Source organism: Natrix helvetica, assembly GCF_964273705.1.
Source record: "Natrix helvetica genome assembly, chromosome: 2".
NCBI lineage: Eukaryota > Metazoa > Chordata > Lepidosauria > Squamata > Natricidae > Natrix > Natrix helvetica.
The window spans coordinates 297,746,175-297,762,270 of NC_138552.1; the positions used below are offsets into that span (position 1 = coordinate 297,746,175).

Below are 16,096 nucleotides of genomic sequence, written 5' to 3' on the forward strand. Positions count from 1 at the left end.
TGCACGAGGTCCAAAATGGACAGGTTTCCTCCGACCTGCCAGCCTCTTTGGCCCAGGAGGTCAACCTGGGGCAAGGGGGGGGGCATTCATTTCCCCAAGGAGTCACATCATTGTTGCAGAGAACTGGAAGCCGTAGGCCGGTGAAGTTGTGTAGGCTCACATGTCTACGTTGAAAACAAAAAGGAAAGATGCGGCTAAGGCACACCCAGGGTCCCTGTGGCTAGACAGGTGTTACGTGAGCTTTGCCTCCTTCTACGGCCTTCCTTGCCAGTGTCGCTAAGCGAATCCCTGCAGTTGCTAAGCGACTCACAGGCGAAGGGAATCTGTTTTGCCCGTGGCTTGTCAAAAGGTCACAAACGTGATCCCAAGATCACCGAGACACGGCAAACCGTCATAAGTACCAGTCAGTTTCCAAACGTATGAATTTGGAGGATGCGACCGGAGGGGCTGGGATGATGGAAAAACGGCCCTGAGACCCTTTTTCCGGTGCCAGCGTGACTTTGGTCACTAAAGGAACTGTCGTTAGTCGAGGACTACCTGTACGCAAATTGAAAATAACAACAACAACATCAATAATAATAATTGCTTTCAAAATAAAGGCGTCCCACGCAGGCCAGATGGGGGCAGCCAAAGGGCCAGATGTGGTGGCCTGTGGGCTGTAAAACCTCCAAAGTTGACCCCGTGACATCTGTCGGTCTCGATTCGTGCACAAGAAGGTCATCTGCTTTTAAAAAAAGACCCTGCCCTCAAAAGAAAAACTAAACTTCAAATCCATTCTTAGCATCCTCTGGACTTTGCCCACTTTAAGCCTGGAGGACTTCAACTCCCAGAATTCTCCCAGGAACCAGTCCTCCAGGTTTAAAGCTTTGCTGGCTGGGGAATTCTGGGAGTTGAAGTCCAGCAGGTTGAACGTGGCCAAGGTTGGAGACCCCTCCTCTGGACCAGATAAGCCTGGTTTAGCCTGAGCTGCTTGCGCTCAGGGGAAGGATTGGAGGGCAGCAATGTAGGGCAAGCTCCTTCCCTAGACAAACCAGGGTTTGTTTTGGTCTCAAGGCAACAGCAGCCGCGTCCCGTCCCGTCCCCCGAAGGAGTCATCGTAGCCATCTCTGTGGCCGGTCCGTTCTGGAGACCAGCTTGGCCGAGATCTCAGAACCAGGACGGCTTTGATGTCCTCCCTGGATGGAGGGCAGGGCTTCTCCAACCCCAGTCAGATGAAGATTTGGGGGGCTTCATCTCCCAGAATTCCCCAGGAAAGTCCACACTACGTAGGGAATTCTGGGAGTTGAAGTCCGTACTCTTTTAACAACGATGGGTATACAAGGTTGACAGGACAATGGAAACCAGTATCAGACAGCAGATAATCTTCCAGGTCAGGCAGATTCACACAGGGTCATTTACTCTCTTTATTAAACAGGGGGGTGTCTCTCCCCCCCCCCTTGATTTTCAGGACCCCACTGTGGGTCTTGGCTATAAGGTTGAAGCTGACCAGGAACTGTTGGTGCCTTTGAGGCCATCCATCCTTCAACCTCAGGACCACCCAGCAACCCTTTTTTTTGGGGGGGGGGTCTTGCCAGAGAGGGGAGAAGCTGCCATAGGGCCTACAAGTCAGACTTCCTGCCCCCCCCCCCACTTCCCACTCCCAGCAGCCTCTCCCAACCTCCGTGGTGAATGGAAAGCTGCTCCCCCACAAGCCTCCCTCCCTTTTGTGGGGGGGGGGGGTTGGCTGAAGGAGACGGGCAGCTTGGTCACCCTGCTAAAAGGCAGGGAAGCCTCCTGATTACCTTGGAGCCCCACAGCAGGTGCCCCCCCCCCCCCACAGCCAAGAAGGAGGAGAGCTGGCCAGCCACCTGGAAACGCGCCAATATTTTACGTCTCTTGGCAGGATTTCCCTAGAGATAATGACGTTACAGCCCAGGTGCGAGGACGTAGAGACGGCGGAGGGGGTAGCTTTAACTGTCACAGGTGTGGCCCAGGTACAGTACCTCCAGCGCCTCTTTTCAGGAATGCATGTCTCTGCTGTATCCTTCCTCCCCTCCCTGCCGGCCAGGAGGCAGCCGTCGCCCGGACGGAGGGGGAGGGGGCCCTCTTTCGCCAAAGCTGGGGAGGGGGCTTCTTCACACCCCTCGCCACCGGCCCACGCTGCACAACGGCCACGTTTCGGGTGGGAAGCCCGGCTGCTGCTTCTTATTCGCGGTGACTAGACGGCTGCTTCTCTCCGCTCGTCACAGAGAGCGTCGGCCTGCTGTGGCATCTACGTTGCTGGATTACGAGACGGGTCCCGGGGCTGGTCGCACAGCCTGGACGTTCTCCTCTGCTCCGGTTTTTAGTTGGGTGTTTGGGTCAGGAGCAGGGCCGAAGCTGTTGGTCAGCATCGCTACTTGGGGTACCTATTTTGTACCCATGGAAGGGAATGTTTGTAGCTCAGGGCTGAAACGGGGGGTGCTTGCTGCTCCCTGAGCTTGGTGGTTTCCTTGCAGACGTTTCATCCCCCAACTAGGTTACGTCATCAGTGCTTGAAGAAAGGGCTCTCGTTTTATAGAGAGTAAAACCTTCTAGCCCTGATGACGTTGCCTAGTTGGGTAATGAAACATCTAGAAAAAAAACAACCAAGCTCAGTCATCAATAAAGACCCCATAATCCTCCTCTCTCCTCTTAATCTCCCCTCCTCTTCCTCCTCTCCACCACCCTCCCTTCTAGCCCTGATGACGTTGCCTAGTTGGGTCATGAAATGTCTGCAAGAAGAAAACCAAGCTCAAAGAGCACCAAGGACCCCACAGTCCTCCTCCTCCTCCTCTCCCCAAACCCCACTCCCTCCCAGCACTGATGATGTTGCCTAGTTGGGTCATGAAACATCTGCAAGGAAACATCCCAGCTCAGAGAAGCATCAGGGGCTCCATGTTTCTCCTCCTCTTCTCCTTCCTCCTCTTCCACTCCACACACCCACTCTCTTCTAGCACTGAGGAGGTTCCCTGGTTGGGTAATGAAACGTCTGTAAGAAAAGCCCCAAGCTCAGAGAGCACTAAGGTCCCCCGTGGTTCTCCTCCTCCTCCTCCTCCCTTCTAGCACTGACAGTGTCACCTAGTTGAATCATGAAACACCTGCAAGGAAACACCCAAAGCTCAGAGAGCACGAAGGAGCCCACAACTTCAACCAGGAGCTATGAATTTTCTATCCAAATCCCAAATATACAGAGAGCAAACCTCATTCCCTTCTAGCACGGATGACATTACCTAGTTGGGTAATGAAATGTCTGCAAGAAAACAACGCAGCTCAGAGGGCGCCCGTTTATTTCGTCTTTGGGGTGCTAGCTGGTGCTCAGGATGGGGCCCGCACCGTTGGCCCCTTCCTAATCCTAGGGCTGTTTCAAAATGAAGGACTGAAATGGAGTTCCTCTGTGGGAAGAGGTTCTCAGAGCCTGATGGGATGAGGTCTCTTTGCCACCGAGAGATGGAATTTGTCTTTGTCTACAACTTCCTTGATGCCTGTTTTTTGTTTTCAGGGGTTTGATTAGACCAGCGGTTCTCACCTTGGGCAACTTTAAGAGGGGTGGACTTCAACTCCCAGAATTCCCCAGCCAGCTACCTTCAGCCATATCCACAGTAATTGAAGGGCTAGCAATGCAACACAACCTACTGTAGAATTATTTAAAAGAAGGGACCTCCTTTTTCATCCTTCTCTACCCAAGGCCCCCGGGTCTAGGACCACTCCCCACGGCCAGCTCACGGCGGGAGAAGAGTTACATTAATACGGAAGAAATGGTGGCATGGAAGCATTCAGGAACGGATGCCAAAGAGGACAAACGGAAATGTGAACTGGCAAAAATTTAAAATGTAAAACAATTCAATGTAGAAAAGATGCGGAGACTCTGGAGAGAGTGCAGAGGGACAGCAAGAAAGAGGATTAGGGGACTGGAGGCTAAAACCTATGAAGAACGGTTGCAGGAACTGGGTATGTTTAGCTTAATAGAAAGAAGGACTAGGGGAGACAGGATAGCAGTCTTCCAATATCTCAGGGGTTGTCACAAAGAAGAGGGAGTCAAACTATTTTCCAAGGCACCTGAGGGCAGAACAAGAAGCAATGGGTGGAAATTAACCAAGGAGAGAAGCAACTTAGAACTTCTGAGGAGAAACTTCCTGACAGTTAGAACAATTAATCAGTGGAACGGCTTGTGTTCCAAAGGGTGCATCTTATGCATTTTATACACTGAATTTTTGACCTCCTGAAACCCTTTGCAAAAATGGACATGCGGAGGGTTTGAGAGGCCTGCAAAGTGCTCCTGGGGGCTGGGGAGGGCACAAATGAGCGAAAAAGGCCCCCCCCGGCCCTCCAGGAGCACTTTGAGGGCCTTTAAACTCTGCATGCCCGTTTTCACAAAAAACAAGGCTTGCAAAGGTTTTGGGAGGCCTGCAGAATGCAAAAACTTTTTTTTTAAATTTACCTCTTCAAAATCTTGGTGCGTCTTATACTCCGAAAAATACGGTAGCTTTGCAAAGGTTGCTTACATCAATGCTGAACGCCCTGTGGGAAAAATAGAGAAAAAAAGGTGTTTTTGCTAAAGAATCCCTAAGTAGACAGAAGAAAAGAACTCCAGATGTGCAAAACAAACACAGATGGGAAAAAAAAATTCTGTAGCATTTCACAAATAATAACATACCTAGGAGATAAAGACAAAAAAAACCTCTATGAGATTATAGAATTTACTACAGGTTGGAATGGGAATATATTTAGACCATGTCAACCATGAATCAGTATATAGGTAGTCCTCGACCTACGACCACAATTGAGCCCAAATTTTTGTTGCAAAGTGAGACAAGTGGATTTTGTTCTATTTTACAACCTTTCTTGCCACTTCTTGTTAAGTGAATCATTGCAGTTGTTAAGTGAGTCACACGGTTGTTGAATGAATCCGGCTTCCCCATTGACTGCTGGTCACAAGGGGACCGCAAAAGGGGATCACGTGTCCCTGGGACACTGAAACTGTCCTAAGTACAAGCCAGTTGCCAAGCATCTGAAGTTTGATCACGTGATCATTGGAGATGCTGTAATCGTTGTAAGTGTTAAAAATGGTCATAAAAGTTACTTAGGTAAAGGTTCCCCTCGCACATCTGTGCTAGTCGTTCCTGACTCTAGGGGGAGCTGCTCATCTCCGTTTCAAAGCCGAAGAGCCGGCGCTGTCCGAAGACGTCTCCGTGGTCACGTGGCTGGCAGGACTCAGCTCCCGAAGCTGCAAGGAACGCTGTTCCCTTCCCACCAAAGGTGGCTTCTATTTTTCTACCTGCATTTTTACCTGCTTTCAAACTGCTCGGTTGGCAGAAGCTGGGACAAGTAAAGGGAGCTCACTCCGTTACGCGGCGCTAGGGATTCGAACTTCCGAACTGCCGACCTTTCGGACCGACAAGCTCAGCGTCTGAACCCCTGAGCCACCCCGTCCCTTATAAGTTACTTAGCACCATTGTAACTTTGAATAGTCACTAGATGAAGTTGAGGACTGCCTATGTCAAGGCCAACGTGTCACCAGTGATGAGTAGCTTTATGCCAGGGGTGTCCAAACTTGGGAACTTTAAGACTTGTGGACTTCAACTCCCAGAATTCCCCAGCCAGCCATGCTGGCTGGGGAATTCTGGGAGTTGAAGTCCACAAGTCTTAAAGTTCCCAAGTTTGGACACCCCTGCTTTATGCCATACATTACTGACCTTCCGTGTCTCCCTGACAAAAAGACCGGATCGTATACATTTTTGTTCCAAAGGGGCTTACTTTCCATCTAGGTCTTGTTTTCAGGGCAATACGGTACTAAATGCATCCATCTGGCTGACAGTTAACTGGGGCTTAATTTTTGCAGTGGGGCTTATGAGCATCCGGAAAAATCACGTCAGGGCTTATTTTCCGATGGGGTCTTATTTTTAGGGAAGCACATTATTTGAAAGCTGGAATATGTGAGATCCATCAAAGCCCTGCTGGCTGGGGAATTCTGGGAGTTGAAGTCCACAAGTCTTAAAAGTGGCTAACTTTGGACAGCCCTGACTTAAGGCGCAGAGTAGGGCATAAGGGAGAGAAAGAGACCAGTCTGGATCTTGAGCCCTGGGGAGCAGCCCTCGGCTGTCACCCCAGTCCTGCTGGAACTACACATATAGGCTGGGTGAAACCAGGCTTCATAGCAGGAACTCTGAGAGGGACCTGGGAGTCTTAGTGGACGATCCCTTAAATAGGAGCCAGCCGTGTGTGGCGGCAGCCAAAAAAGCCAACGCAATCCTAAATTGCATTAACAGAGGGATTCCATCAAGATCAAGGGAGGTACTAATACCACTCTGCAAAGCCTTAGTAAGGCCACACCTAGAGTACTGCATGCAGCTTTGGTCATCACAATATAAAAAAGATGCTGAGACTCTGGAAAGAGTGCAGAGAAGAGCAGCCAGGATGATGAGGGCACTGGAGGCTCAAACACACGATGAATGGATGCAGGAACTGGGCATGGCTAGTCTAGGGAAGAGAAGGACCAGGGAAGACAGAATAGCAATCTTCCAGTATTTGAGTGGCTGCCACAGAGAGGAGGAAGGGGTCAAGCTATTCTCCAAAGCCCCTGAAGGCCAGACAAGGAACAATGGATGGAAACTGAGCAAGGAGAGATTCAACCTGGAAACAAGGAGGGATTTTCTGACAGTGAGAACCATCAACCCATGGAAGAGAAGTTGCCTTCGGAAGTTGTGGGAGCTTCATCCCTGGGGGCTTTCAAGAAGAAACTGGACAGAAATGGTGTAGGGTCTCCTGATTGGGCAGGGGGGTGGACTAGATGACCTACAAGGTCCCTTCCAACTCTGTTAATCTGTTAAATACTGGGAAGCCCCTTGTGGAGACCCAGACCCATTCAAGCCCTGGAGAAGAGCCCCTTGGTGGAGGAGAGTTTATGCAAGCATTTACCCAGAAGTGTTATTCTGGGCGCCTCCTGTGCAAGAGGTGGCCTGGAGGAGGATCTTTAGACCACCGGGTTTTCCTTGGGGCCCGCGATGAAGCCCCTCTCCCCTCTCCTGCCGCCCTAGGTGTAGACTTAGCGACAAAGGCAGCCGTGGAAGGACGCACCAGCTGCTGGTGTCCTCGACCACAGTGGAGACCATTGCTAAGGGAGTTTTGCTCCTTTTTATGACCTTCCTTGCTGCGGTCATTAAGGAGAATCACTGCAGTTAACTTAGTAAGACAAAAACTCTCAAGTGGTTCTGGTTTCCCCCTTGACTTTGCTGGTCAGTAGGTTGCAAAGGGGGATCACGTGACCCCGAGACACAGCAACGGTCATAAATGTGAGACAGTTGGCCAAGTGACCGTGAGGACGTTGCAATGGTCATTAAGTGTGAAAAACTGGTCATAAGTCACTTTTTTTCAATCCCCGTTGTAATTTTGAACAGCCACTGAATAAGAGGTGTAAATCGAGGATTACCTGTATTAGTGGCAGCTAGGCTAATCCTGGTCTTTCCTACACACCTGCCCTCTGTTCATGTCACGGACCAGGTTTGGGAGGGCAGGATGAGAATTGAGCTAGAAGGGATCTTGGAGGTCTTCTAGTCCAGCTCCCTGCTCAAGCAGGAGAACCTCTAGCATTTCTACCAAGTCTCTTCTTAAAAACCTCCAATGATGGAGCACCCACAATGTCTGGTGGCAAGCTGTTCCACTGGCTAATTGTCCTCACTGTCAGGAAATTTCCCCTAAATTCCGTGGCAGCTGCTGGCAACAACATCTGGATTCTGGACAGATGTACAGAGCACTCCCACTTGAGTGGTTTCCTTTTGGGTTATCTGGGCCTAATGGAATCAGGGGGGCTTTTGCAAATCCCCCCCCCCCCACGTCTCCATCCTTGATCCTGGAAGAGTGCCAAGGCCACGGCCCTCCGTGGTCCATCACCTGGACACGTACCTGGTGGTATGTACCTGGGCATGATTTTCTAGCCAATTTAACCACGTTTGATTGTTCCTTCCTAGGGTTTCAGTGTATACAGATTGTCCTCAATTTACGACCACAGTTGGGAGGAGAATTAAGCTCGCTAAGCAAGACAGCGGTTTAGGGGAAATCATGGCTGATTTTTACCATCTTTTCCTGCCATGGTTGTTAAGCCAATCAGTTGCGGTTGTGTAGCACCTTATGCAGCCAGGAAGTGTGTGTCGGGAGTGATAGAGAGAGGGGCACAATGAGAATATATCTGCTGAACAAAACACTGCATTGGCAACAGGAAAGGCATCTGGCCATGAAACTCTCTGCTAGCTTCATTCAGTTGACCAGACTCCACCCCACAAGGGATTATGGGGTCATTAAAAGATGATGATATAGGGTAGGGGTCTCCAACCTTGGCCACTCTTAAGCCTTGGGGAATGCTGGGAATTGAGGTCCCCAAGGCTTAAAAGTGGCCAAGGTTGGAGACCCCTGAAGTAGAGTCTCCTGTCATGGGCAGGGGGCTGGACTAGAAGTCCTCCAAGGTCCCTTCTAACCCTGTCTATTCCAGGTCCTAAATCCGGCCGGATTCCCCATTGATTTTGCTTGTTGACTGGCCACAAATTTCAATCCCCTAACCCCGGCAGGCTGCGATCATGTTAAATGCTGGTTTGCCTGATGCCCAAATTTTGATCACGGGGGTGCTGCATCGGCCAGTCACAAGTCAGGGTTTTTGCAGTGCTGACGGGCGCTAAACAAAACGGACATAAGTTGAATACTGCCTGCAGCCTGTGTTTAGGAGGGAACCTTGTCAAAGTGAAGAGGCTGGCTTCAAAATTCATGTATGTGTTGCATTTCTGAGGCTGCCCATCTTCGTCACTGGCTCTCAAAATTGAACCAGGGTGAACTAAGGCTGGAAGGGGCCTTGGAGGTCACCTAGCCCAACCCCCTTCCCAAGGCAGGAAATTGACATGCCCAGACCCATTTACTGACCCCTGTTCCCTGCACAGTTTTAACAGAGCCCCTCCTCTGCTGGATTCCTTGCCTTGCCTGGATCCCAAAATACAGGTAGTCCTCGACTTACGACCACAGCGGAGGCCAAAACTTCTGTTATTAAGCGAAACAGAAGTGGAGTGAGTTTTTCTCCCGTTTTACGAACCTTTCATGCCTGCTGTTCTTAAGTTAGTAACAGGGTTGTTAAGCGAATGTCCCCATCAGCTTTGATTGTCAGATGGTCACAAAAGCGGCTTCAGGACACTGCGACCGTCATAAATATGAGTCCGTTGCCAAGGGTCTGAATTTTGCAGCAGGGATTCTGCAGTGCTCATAAGTGTGGGGGGGAAATGGTTATAAGCCCCCTTTTTTCAGGGCTGGTGGGTTTCCTTTATTTTTTTACTGGTGGTGCCCGCACAATTCTTCTGTGCATGGGCAGAAGCTTCTGGGCGCGGGGGGGGGGGGGGCGGCTCCCTCTACTACTACCGGTTCGCTCGAACCAAGAGCAACCTACCTCTGAGCCGAATGGTCCCTAAGCAAGCCGTTATAAGTCAAGGACTACCTGTACCTCCCCTTTGCTATGTTTGCAAAATAATCACAGGGTCCTGAAAGTGGGGGACTGGGGTAGGGAAGGGAGGGGCACAATTAAGAGGGTGGGAAAAGGCCTTGCTTAAATTAAATTAAATTAAATTAAGGAAGCCAGGGCAGCCGGCGAGGGCTATGGGAGGAAGAGAAGCATAAAAAGAGGCTTCACCGTAGAATGTGGTACTGATTTTTGCCTGGTCTACTTCAGCGTTTCTCAATCTTGCCCATTTGGAGGTGGGTGGACTTCAACTCCCAGAATTCCCCACCAGCAGGAACTCAGGAAAGCGGCCAGCTGGAGCACTCTGGGTGATGAAGTCCACCCATCTTCACGTGGCCAAGGAAATAGGGATTTAACCTTATATCAGGGGCGTAAAACTCAATTTCATTGAGGGCCGGATCACGGTTGTGTTTGACCTTGGGGGGATCCGGGGGGGGGGGGCATGGCCAGTTCGATGTCACGCAGGTCGGGGGCACCTGGGGCGGCCCAAGCACCCCAGATCTGAGGGGCAGTGTAGAATGGCCCATCAGTTCAAATAGAGTAATAGACCAATATTTTTCAACTTATAAACTTTCAAGATAGATGGACTTCAACTCCCAGAATTCCCCAGCCAGCAGGAAATTGAGAAGCTAGCAAGCTGGAGCATTGTGGGAGTTGAAGTCCACCCATCTTCCAAGTGGCCAACAGGAAATAGGGATTTAATATCTATATGAAGCCACAGGTCTCGGGGGGCAGCATAGAATGATCCCTCCATTCAAATAGACCAATATTTTTCACAATTATAAACTTTTAAGATAAGTGGGCTTCAACCAGCCTCCTGGCTGGAGAATTCTGGGAGTTGAAATCTTTCGATCTTAACAGTTTATAACAGGGGTGTCCAAACTTGGCAACTTTAAGACTTGTGGACTTCAACTCCCAGAATTCCCCAGCCAGCATGGCTGGCTGGGGAATTCTGGAAGTTGAAGTCCACAAGTCTTAAAGTTGCCAAGTTTGGACACCCCTGGTTTATAAGGTTGACAAACACTGGTAGACCTCGACTTACGACCACAATTGAGCCCAACATTTTCACTGCTAAATGAGACAGCTGTTAAGTCAATTTTGTCCAATTTTATGGCCTTCCTTGCCACTGTCGTTAAGCAAATCAGGGCAGTGCTGAGATTAGTCCCACGCTCGTTAAGTGAATCCGGCTTCCCCATTGACTTCGCTGGTCAGAAGGTTGCAAAAGGGGATCACGTCATACACACACACACACACACACACACACACAAACACACACACACGGGACAATGCAACCGTTGTAAATAGGAGCCAGCTGCAAATTTTGATCACAGGGAATGCCGCAACGGCCACAAGTGTGAAACGGCACTATTTTTCAGCGCCGTTGTAACTTTGAACAGTCTGTTGTAAGTCGAGGACCACCTGTACTGGTCTAGTTAATTGGAAGCATCCCCTTTTGTGCTGGGAAGTGGTGGGGGGACCCTGGGACTCTTTAAAATAGAGTCCACTTGAACGTAGCAGCATACAAGTCCCTAAGGAGGTTTCACCTGAAACACCATTGTTTTTGTGCCCACATCGGAGGTCAGCCTTCTCCTCTCCTTGGGTCCTTCTCCTGATCTGGGGGGTGGGCTGGCTGAGGGGTTCCCTCTCCTCTGGCCGGACTTTGGGAAGCTAGTCCGGCCGAGCCAGGATCCCTAAAAGCCAAGCAATTGTCCACCTGTCCACCTGTCCACCTCTGGCTGAGCAGCCAGCCCTCCTCATGCTGCCTCCCTTCGGCCCGCAGGTGAAAATAATGACCGACAAGGAACTCTTGGCCGTCGCTTGCGAGCAGTTCTTGGGGAAGAATGTGCAGGACATCAAGAACGTCGTTCTGCAGACGTTGGAGGGACACCTTCGGTCCATCCTGGGTGCGTATCGGCCGGGGAGGGAGGGAGGCCGGGAGATGCCTTACAGCAGTCGTGAATAAATGGCCTGCAGGGCACTCCGCCTGAACCCCAAACTGCCTCCTGGCTCTGAGGCTGGTCTGCCTTGTGAGGCCAGGTGACTTAGGATGGTAGATGTCTCTGGAGATGGAGATGGCCATCCATCCGTCCAGGTCAGAGTTGTCCCAAAGATGCTTTTTCCAAAAGGTGATTGGACTTTTTTCCCCCTTGAAAGCATTTAGCTTCTCATCCGAGAAGAATAGGTGGTATATCTTGTTCACCAGTCGTAATCTTGGAGTCCTAGTGGACAACCATTGAAATATGAGCCAGCAGTGTGAAGCAGCTGCCAAAAAAGCCAACACAGTTCTAGGCTGCATCAACAGAGGGATAGAATCAAGATCACGTGAAGGGTTAATACCACTTTATAATGCCTTGGTGAGGCCACACTTGGAATACGGCATTCAGTTCTGGTCGCCACGATGTAAAAAAGATGTGGAGACTCTAGAAAGAGTGCAGAGAAGAGCAAGGAAGAGGATGAGGGACATAGGAAGAACGGTTGCAGGAACTGGGTATGTTTAGTTTGATGAAAAGAAGGACCGGGGGAGACATGATAATGTTCCATCAGTTGAGAGCCTGCCCCAAAGAAGAGGGAGGGTCCACCTATTCTCCACAACACTAGAAGGAAAGATGAGAAGCAACGGATGAAAGATAAGGAGAGAAGCAAGCTAGAATTCAGGAGAAATAACAGGGAGGACTATTAACCAGTGGAACTACTTGCTACCAGGAGCTGTGGGTGCTCCATCCCTGGAAGTTTTAAAGAAGAGCCTGGACAGGCGTTTGTCTGGACTGGTGGAGGGCAGTGATGGCGAACCTTTTTGTCCTTGCGAGCTGAAAGGGCGCACAACAACACATGCATGCCCCCCCTGTGCGCGACCCTCACCCACAACCCCCCACGCATGCCCCATTTTGGGCTTAGTGGGCCTCCCTGAAGACCAAAAACAGAGCACGGGGGGGCACTGTCGCTCCCCACACCTGCCATACATGCCTGCATGACCCCTGCGCATGCATCTCCCACATGCACCCACCCCCCCGGTGCATGTGCTGCAGAGACCTGAAAGTCAGCCGGCCGGCGGGAGGCGCAAGCACATGCGCAGTGTAGCTGAGCTAGGGCGACGGCTCGCATGCCCACAGAGAGGGCTCCGCATGGCATCTGTGGCACATGTGCCAAACATTCGCCATCACGGACGTAGGGTCTCCTGCTTGAGCAGGGGGTTGGACTAGAAGACCTCCGAGGTCCCTTCCCACTCTCTCATTCTGCTTGTCAGAAGGCTGCCGAGGGGATCAGTTGCCAAGGATCCCAATTTTGATCACCTGACCCTGGGGATGCTCCAGGTCACCCGACTTTTTTCAGTGCTGTTGTAATTTTGAACAGTCACTAAGTGAGCAGTTGTAAGTCGAGGACTGTCAGTAACTGCCTGCAAACCCAGGCAACGGAGTCCCTTTGGGGAGTTGCCCCCCTCCCTCCACCTCAGCTGTCAGTGTGTGTGTGTGTGTGTGTGTTTTTGTACACTTGTGTGTGTTTTGCGGCCTTGCAGGCACTCTGACCGTGGAACAGATCTATCAGGACCGAGACCAGTTTGCCAAGCTGGTGCGGGAGGTGGCAGCGCCCGACGTGGGCAGGATGGGCATCGAGATCCTCAGCTTCACTATCAAGGTAGGAAGGGGTGGGGCCCTGGGGGGGGTGGAGCCTTTGGGCAGGAGGGAGGGGGAGCCCCCCAGAGAGCCCAGGGGGAGAGGAAGAGGAGGGGGAAGGCGGCTCCTCCCTAATTGTTCCCAGAGAGTCGAGGCTTCAACCCAGCAAGATTCTGTCTAGAGCAGGGAAGACTTGTGGACTTCAACTCCCAGAATTCCCCAGCCAGCATGGAGAATCGGTCACATGATCATGGCTGGCTGGGGAATTCTGGGAGTTGAAGTCTACAACTTCCCAAGTTTGGACTGGCCTGCTCTAGAGGTCTGAAGAGGCTAAAGAGCTTGGAAGAATCCCCACCTCTCGGTTTTGGTTGACATACGGTGGATGGGGGATTCTGGGAATTGAAGTCCAAACACAGTGACTAGGGAATTCTGGGAGTTGATGTCCCAATTCAAGGGGACTTTGGAAGGTGCTGAGGAGGCGTTTCTGACTCCCTTCTGAGGGGGACCCAGGCCAGGACCGCCCTTGAGCCCCCTCCCCCTCTTCCTTCCTTCCTTCCTTCCTTCCTTCCTTCCTTCCTTCCTTCCTTCCTTCCCTTGCAGGATGTCTACGATAAAGTCAACTACCTGAGCTCCCTGGGGAAAACCCAGATTGCCGTGGTCCAGCGAGACGCTGATATCGGGGTGGCCGAGGCCGAGCGAGATGCCGGCATCCGGGTACGTGGAGTGAGCGAAACCCCTCGGCCGGCCCTGCCTCTTCCCCGGAGGGCGCGGGGGACCCCGCTGAGCGGCCATGTGCTTCTTGTCGCTGCAGGAGGCCGAGTGCAAGAAGGAGACGCTGGACGTGAAGTTCATGGCGGACACCAAGGTGGCCGACTCCAAGCGGGCCTTTGAAATGAAGAAGGCCGCCTTCACTCAGGAGATCAACATTAAGGTCAGGGGGCTCCCTTGTGTTGCAGGGGGGGGGAGGTTGAAGCTGCAGAAGGAAAAAGCGTGGGAGGCTTGTGGCAGGAAGCCCCCGGGGGCCTTCCGTAGACGCCAGCAGACGAGGAGATCTGGAGCTCAGGGTTGGGCTGTGGGGGCCTGGTGGTTTTCTCACAGACGTTTCATAACCCAGTTGGGTGACGTCATCAGTGCTAGAAGAGAGCGGGGTTTGCAGAGAGGAGGAAGAGGAAGGGAAGAGGAGGAAGGAGGACTGGGGGGTCCTTGGTGCTCTCTGTGCTTGGTGCTTTTCTCTCAGACGTTTCATGACCCAACTAGGTGACATCATCAGTGCTGGAAGGGAGTGGGGTTTGCTCCCTGTTGACATGTCAGTGTTGGTGGGAGAAGGTTCCTTGGTTGGGCTGTTTTTCCTCTTTACTTGTCGGTCAGTTTCCTGACCGGGGGGGGGGGGGGGGGGAATTATTTGCTGCTTGCTTGTTGGTCCCCTGTTCACTGAGCCTCTGCTTATCCAGATGTTGATCTTTGGCAGGGAGATAATCTGGGCCTTTTTCTTTCCTTTTTCCTTCCTTTGAGAGAAATTAAATGTTGTTTATCTTGATATGCCTCATAATAGCTGCTTCGTCTCCAGCTGCACTTCCTTAATTAAGGAGCCACCAAAAGGAAAACAACACTGGCAGGGCAAGAGACTTGAATATAAACATAGAGCAAACCCCCCTCCCTTCTGGCACTGATGACGTTGCCTAGTTGGGTCATGAAACGTCTGCAAAAAGACAGCCAAACTAAGACATCAATAAAGACCCCATAATCCTCCTCTCTCCTCTTAATCTCCCCCCCTCCCCACTCCTTCCTCTTCTCCCCTTCTCCTTCTCTTCCTCCACTGCACAACCCTCCCTTCTAGCACTGATTTTGTTCCCTAGTTGGGTCATGACATATCTGCAAGAAAAAAACCGAGCTCAGAGAGCACCAAGGACTCCACAATCATCGTCCTCTACCGCTCCTCCTCCTCCTCCTCCTCCTCCTCCTCCTCCTCTCGCCAAGCCCCCCTCCCTTCTAGCACTGATGATGTTACCTGTAGGCTCATGAAACGCCTGCTAGAAAACCGCAGGGAGCCCATCAAGGACCCCACGTGCTTTAGCTATGCCAGCCTCGGGTGGAGGATGGAGCCAAGGGGGGGCGGGGGGAATGGTCCCAGGTGGGGAAATGGGGAAGAGAATCCTGTTCTGCCGGACTGGCGAGGAGAAACCTCAGCAGCAGCTCTGGGTTGGAAGGGGAACTCCCCCCCCCTCCCGCCTGCAGGGCTCCAGGCAGAGCGGCGGCCTTCACACTTGGCCGGCCCTGACCGCCCCCTCCTCCTCCTTTCCTCCGGGCAGACGGCCGAGGCTCAGCTGGCCTACGAGCTGCAGGGCGCCAAGGAGCAGCAGAAGATCCGCCAAGAGGAGATCGAGATCGAGGTGGTTCAGCGCCGGCGGCAGATCGACGTGGAGGAGAAGGAGATCTTGAGGATGGACAAGGAGCTCATGTCCACCGTCCGGCTGCCGGCCGAGGCCGAGGCCCACCGCATGCAGGAGATCGCTGAGGGAGAAAAGTGAGCAGAGGACGGGAGACCTTGCCTGGGCTGGGCTCCCCCCAATCCTCAATCTCCCATGTGGGCAAACGACGGGGACCCTTGCTTAGAGACCTACCTTGGGGAGGGGGTATCCCCTACGGTGGTGCCCCCCCCCCAAAAATAGATCAGCCCCACCCCTTTTGATATTCTGAAAGCCCCCCCCCAGCTGCTCACGGGTAGTCCTCGACTTACAACAGTTCGCTTAGTGGCCATTCAAAGTTAAACAACTGCACTAAAAAAAAGTGACTTAGGACTGTGTGTTTCACACTTATGACCGTTGTGGCGTCATGAGATCCAAATTCAGACTCGTATTTACAATGGTCCCGGTGTCCCTTGGTGACCTTCCGACCAGCACATTCCATGGGGAAGCCCAGTCCACCTCACGACCGCTTGATTCACTGAACGGCTGCAGTGATTCCCTTAAGGGTGGCCGTAAAATGAAGCACAGCTCAT

The 16,096-nt window shown here is 51.9% G+C and overlaps 2 protein-coding genes across 7 annotated transcripts in view; both read left to right on the forward strand.

Annotated features, from left to right (window-relative positions):
* Positions 1-16,096, forward strand: part of FLOT2 (flotillin 2) — a 38,845-nt gene that overhangs the window by 19,400 nt on the left and 3,349 nt on the right. For 3 of the 6 annotated variants that reach the window (XM_081942824.1, XM_081942827.1, XM_081942822.1), the window contains 6 exons: positions 1,883-1,973; positions 11,268-11,391; positions 13,002-13,120; positions 13,699-13,812; positions 13,910-14,029; positions 15,408-15,622. In XM_081942824.1, the coding sequence (XP_081798950.1) occupies positions 1,899-1,973; positions 11,268-11,391; positions 13,002-13,120; positions 13,699-13,812; positions 13,910-14,029; positions 15,408-15,622 (767 nt within the window). In that variant the 5' untranslated portion in view covers positions 1,883-1,898. The remainder of the gene's footprint in view (positions 1-1,882; positions 1,974-11,267; positions 11,392-13,001; positions 13,121-13,698; positions 13,813-13,909; positions 14,030-15,407; positions 15,623-16,096) is intronic. The other 3 variants (XM_081942825.1, XM_081942823.1, XM_081942826.1) reach the window with 1 other exon arrangement.
* FAM222B (family with sequence similarity 222 member B) overlaps positions 1-16,096 on the forward strand; it is a 97,035-nt gene that overhangs the window by 19,033 nt on the left and 61,906 nt on the right. The gene's annotated exons all lie outside the window — the stretch shown is intronic.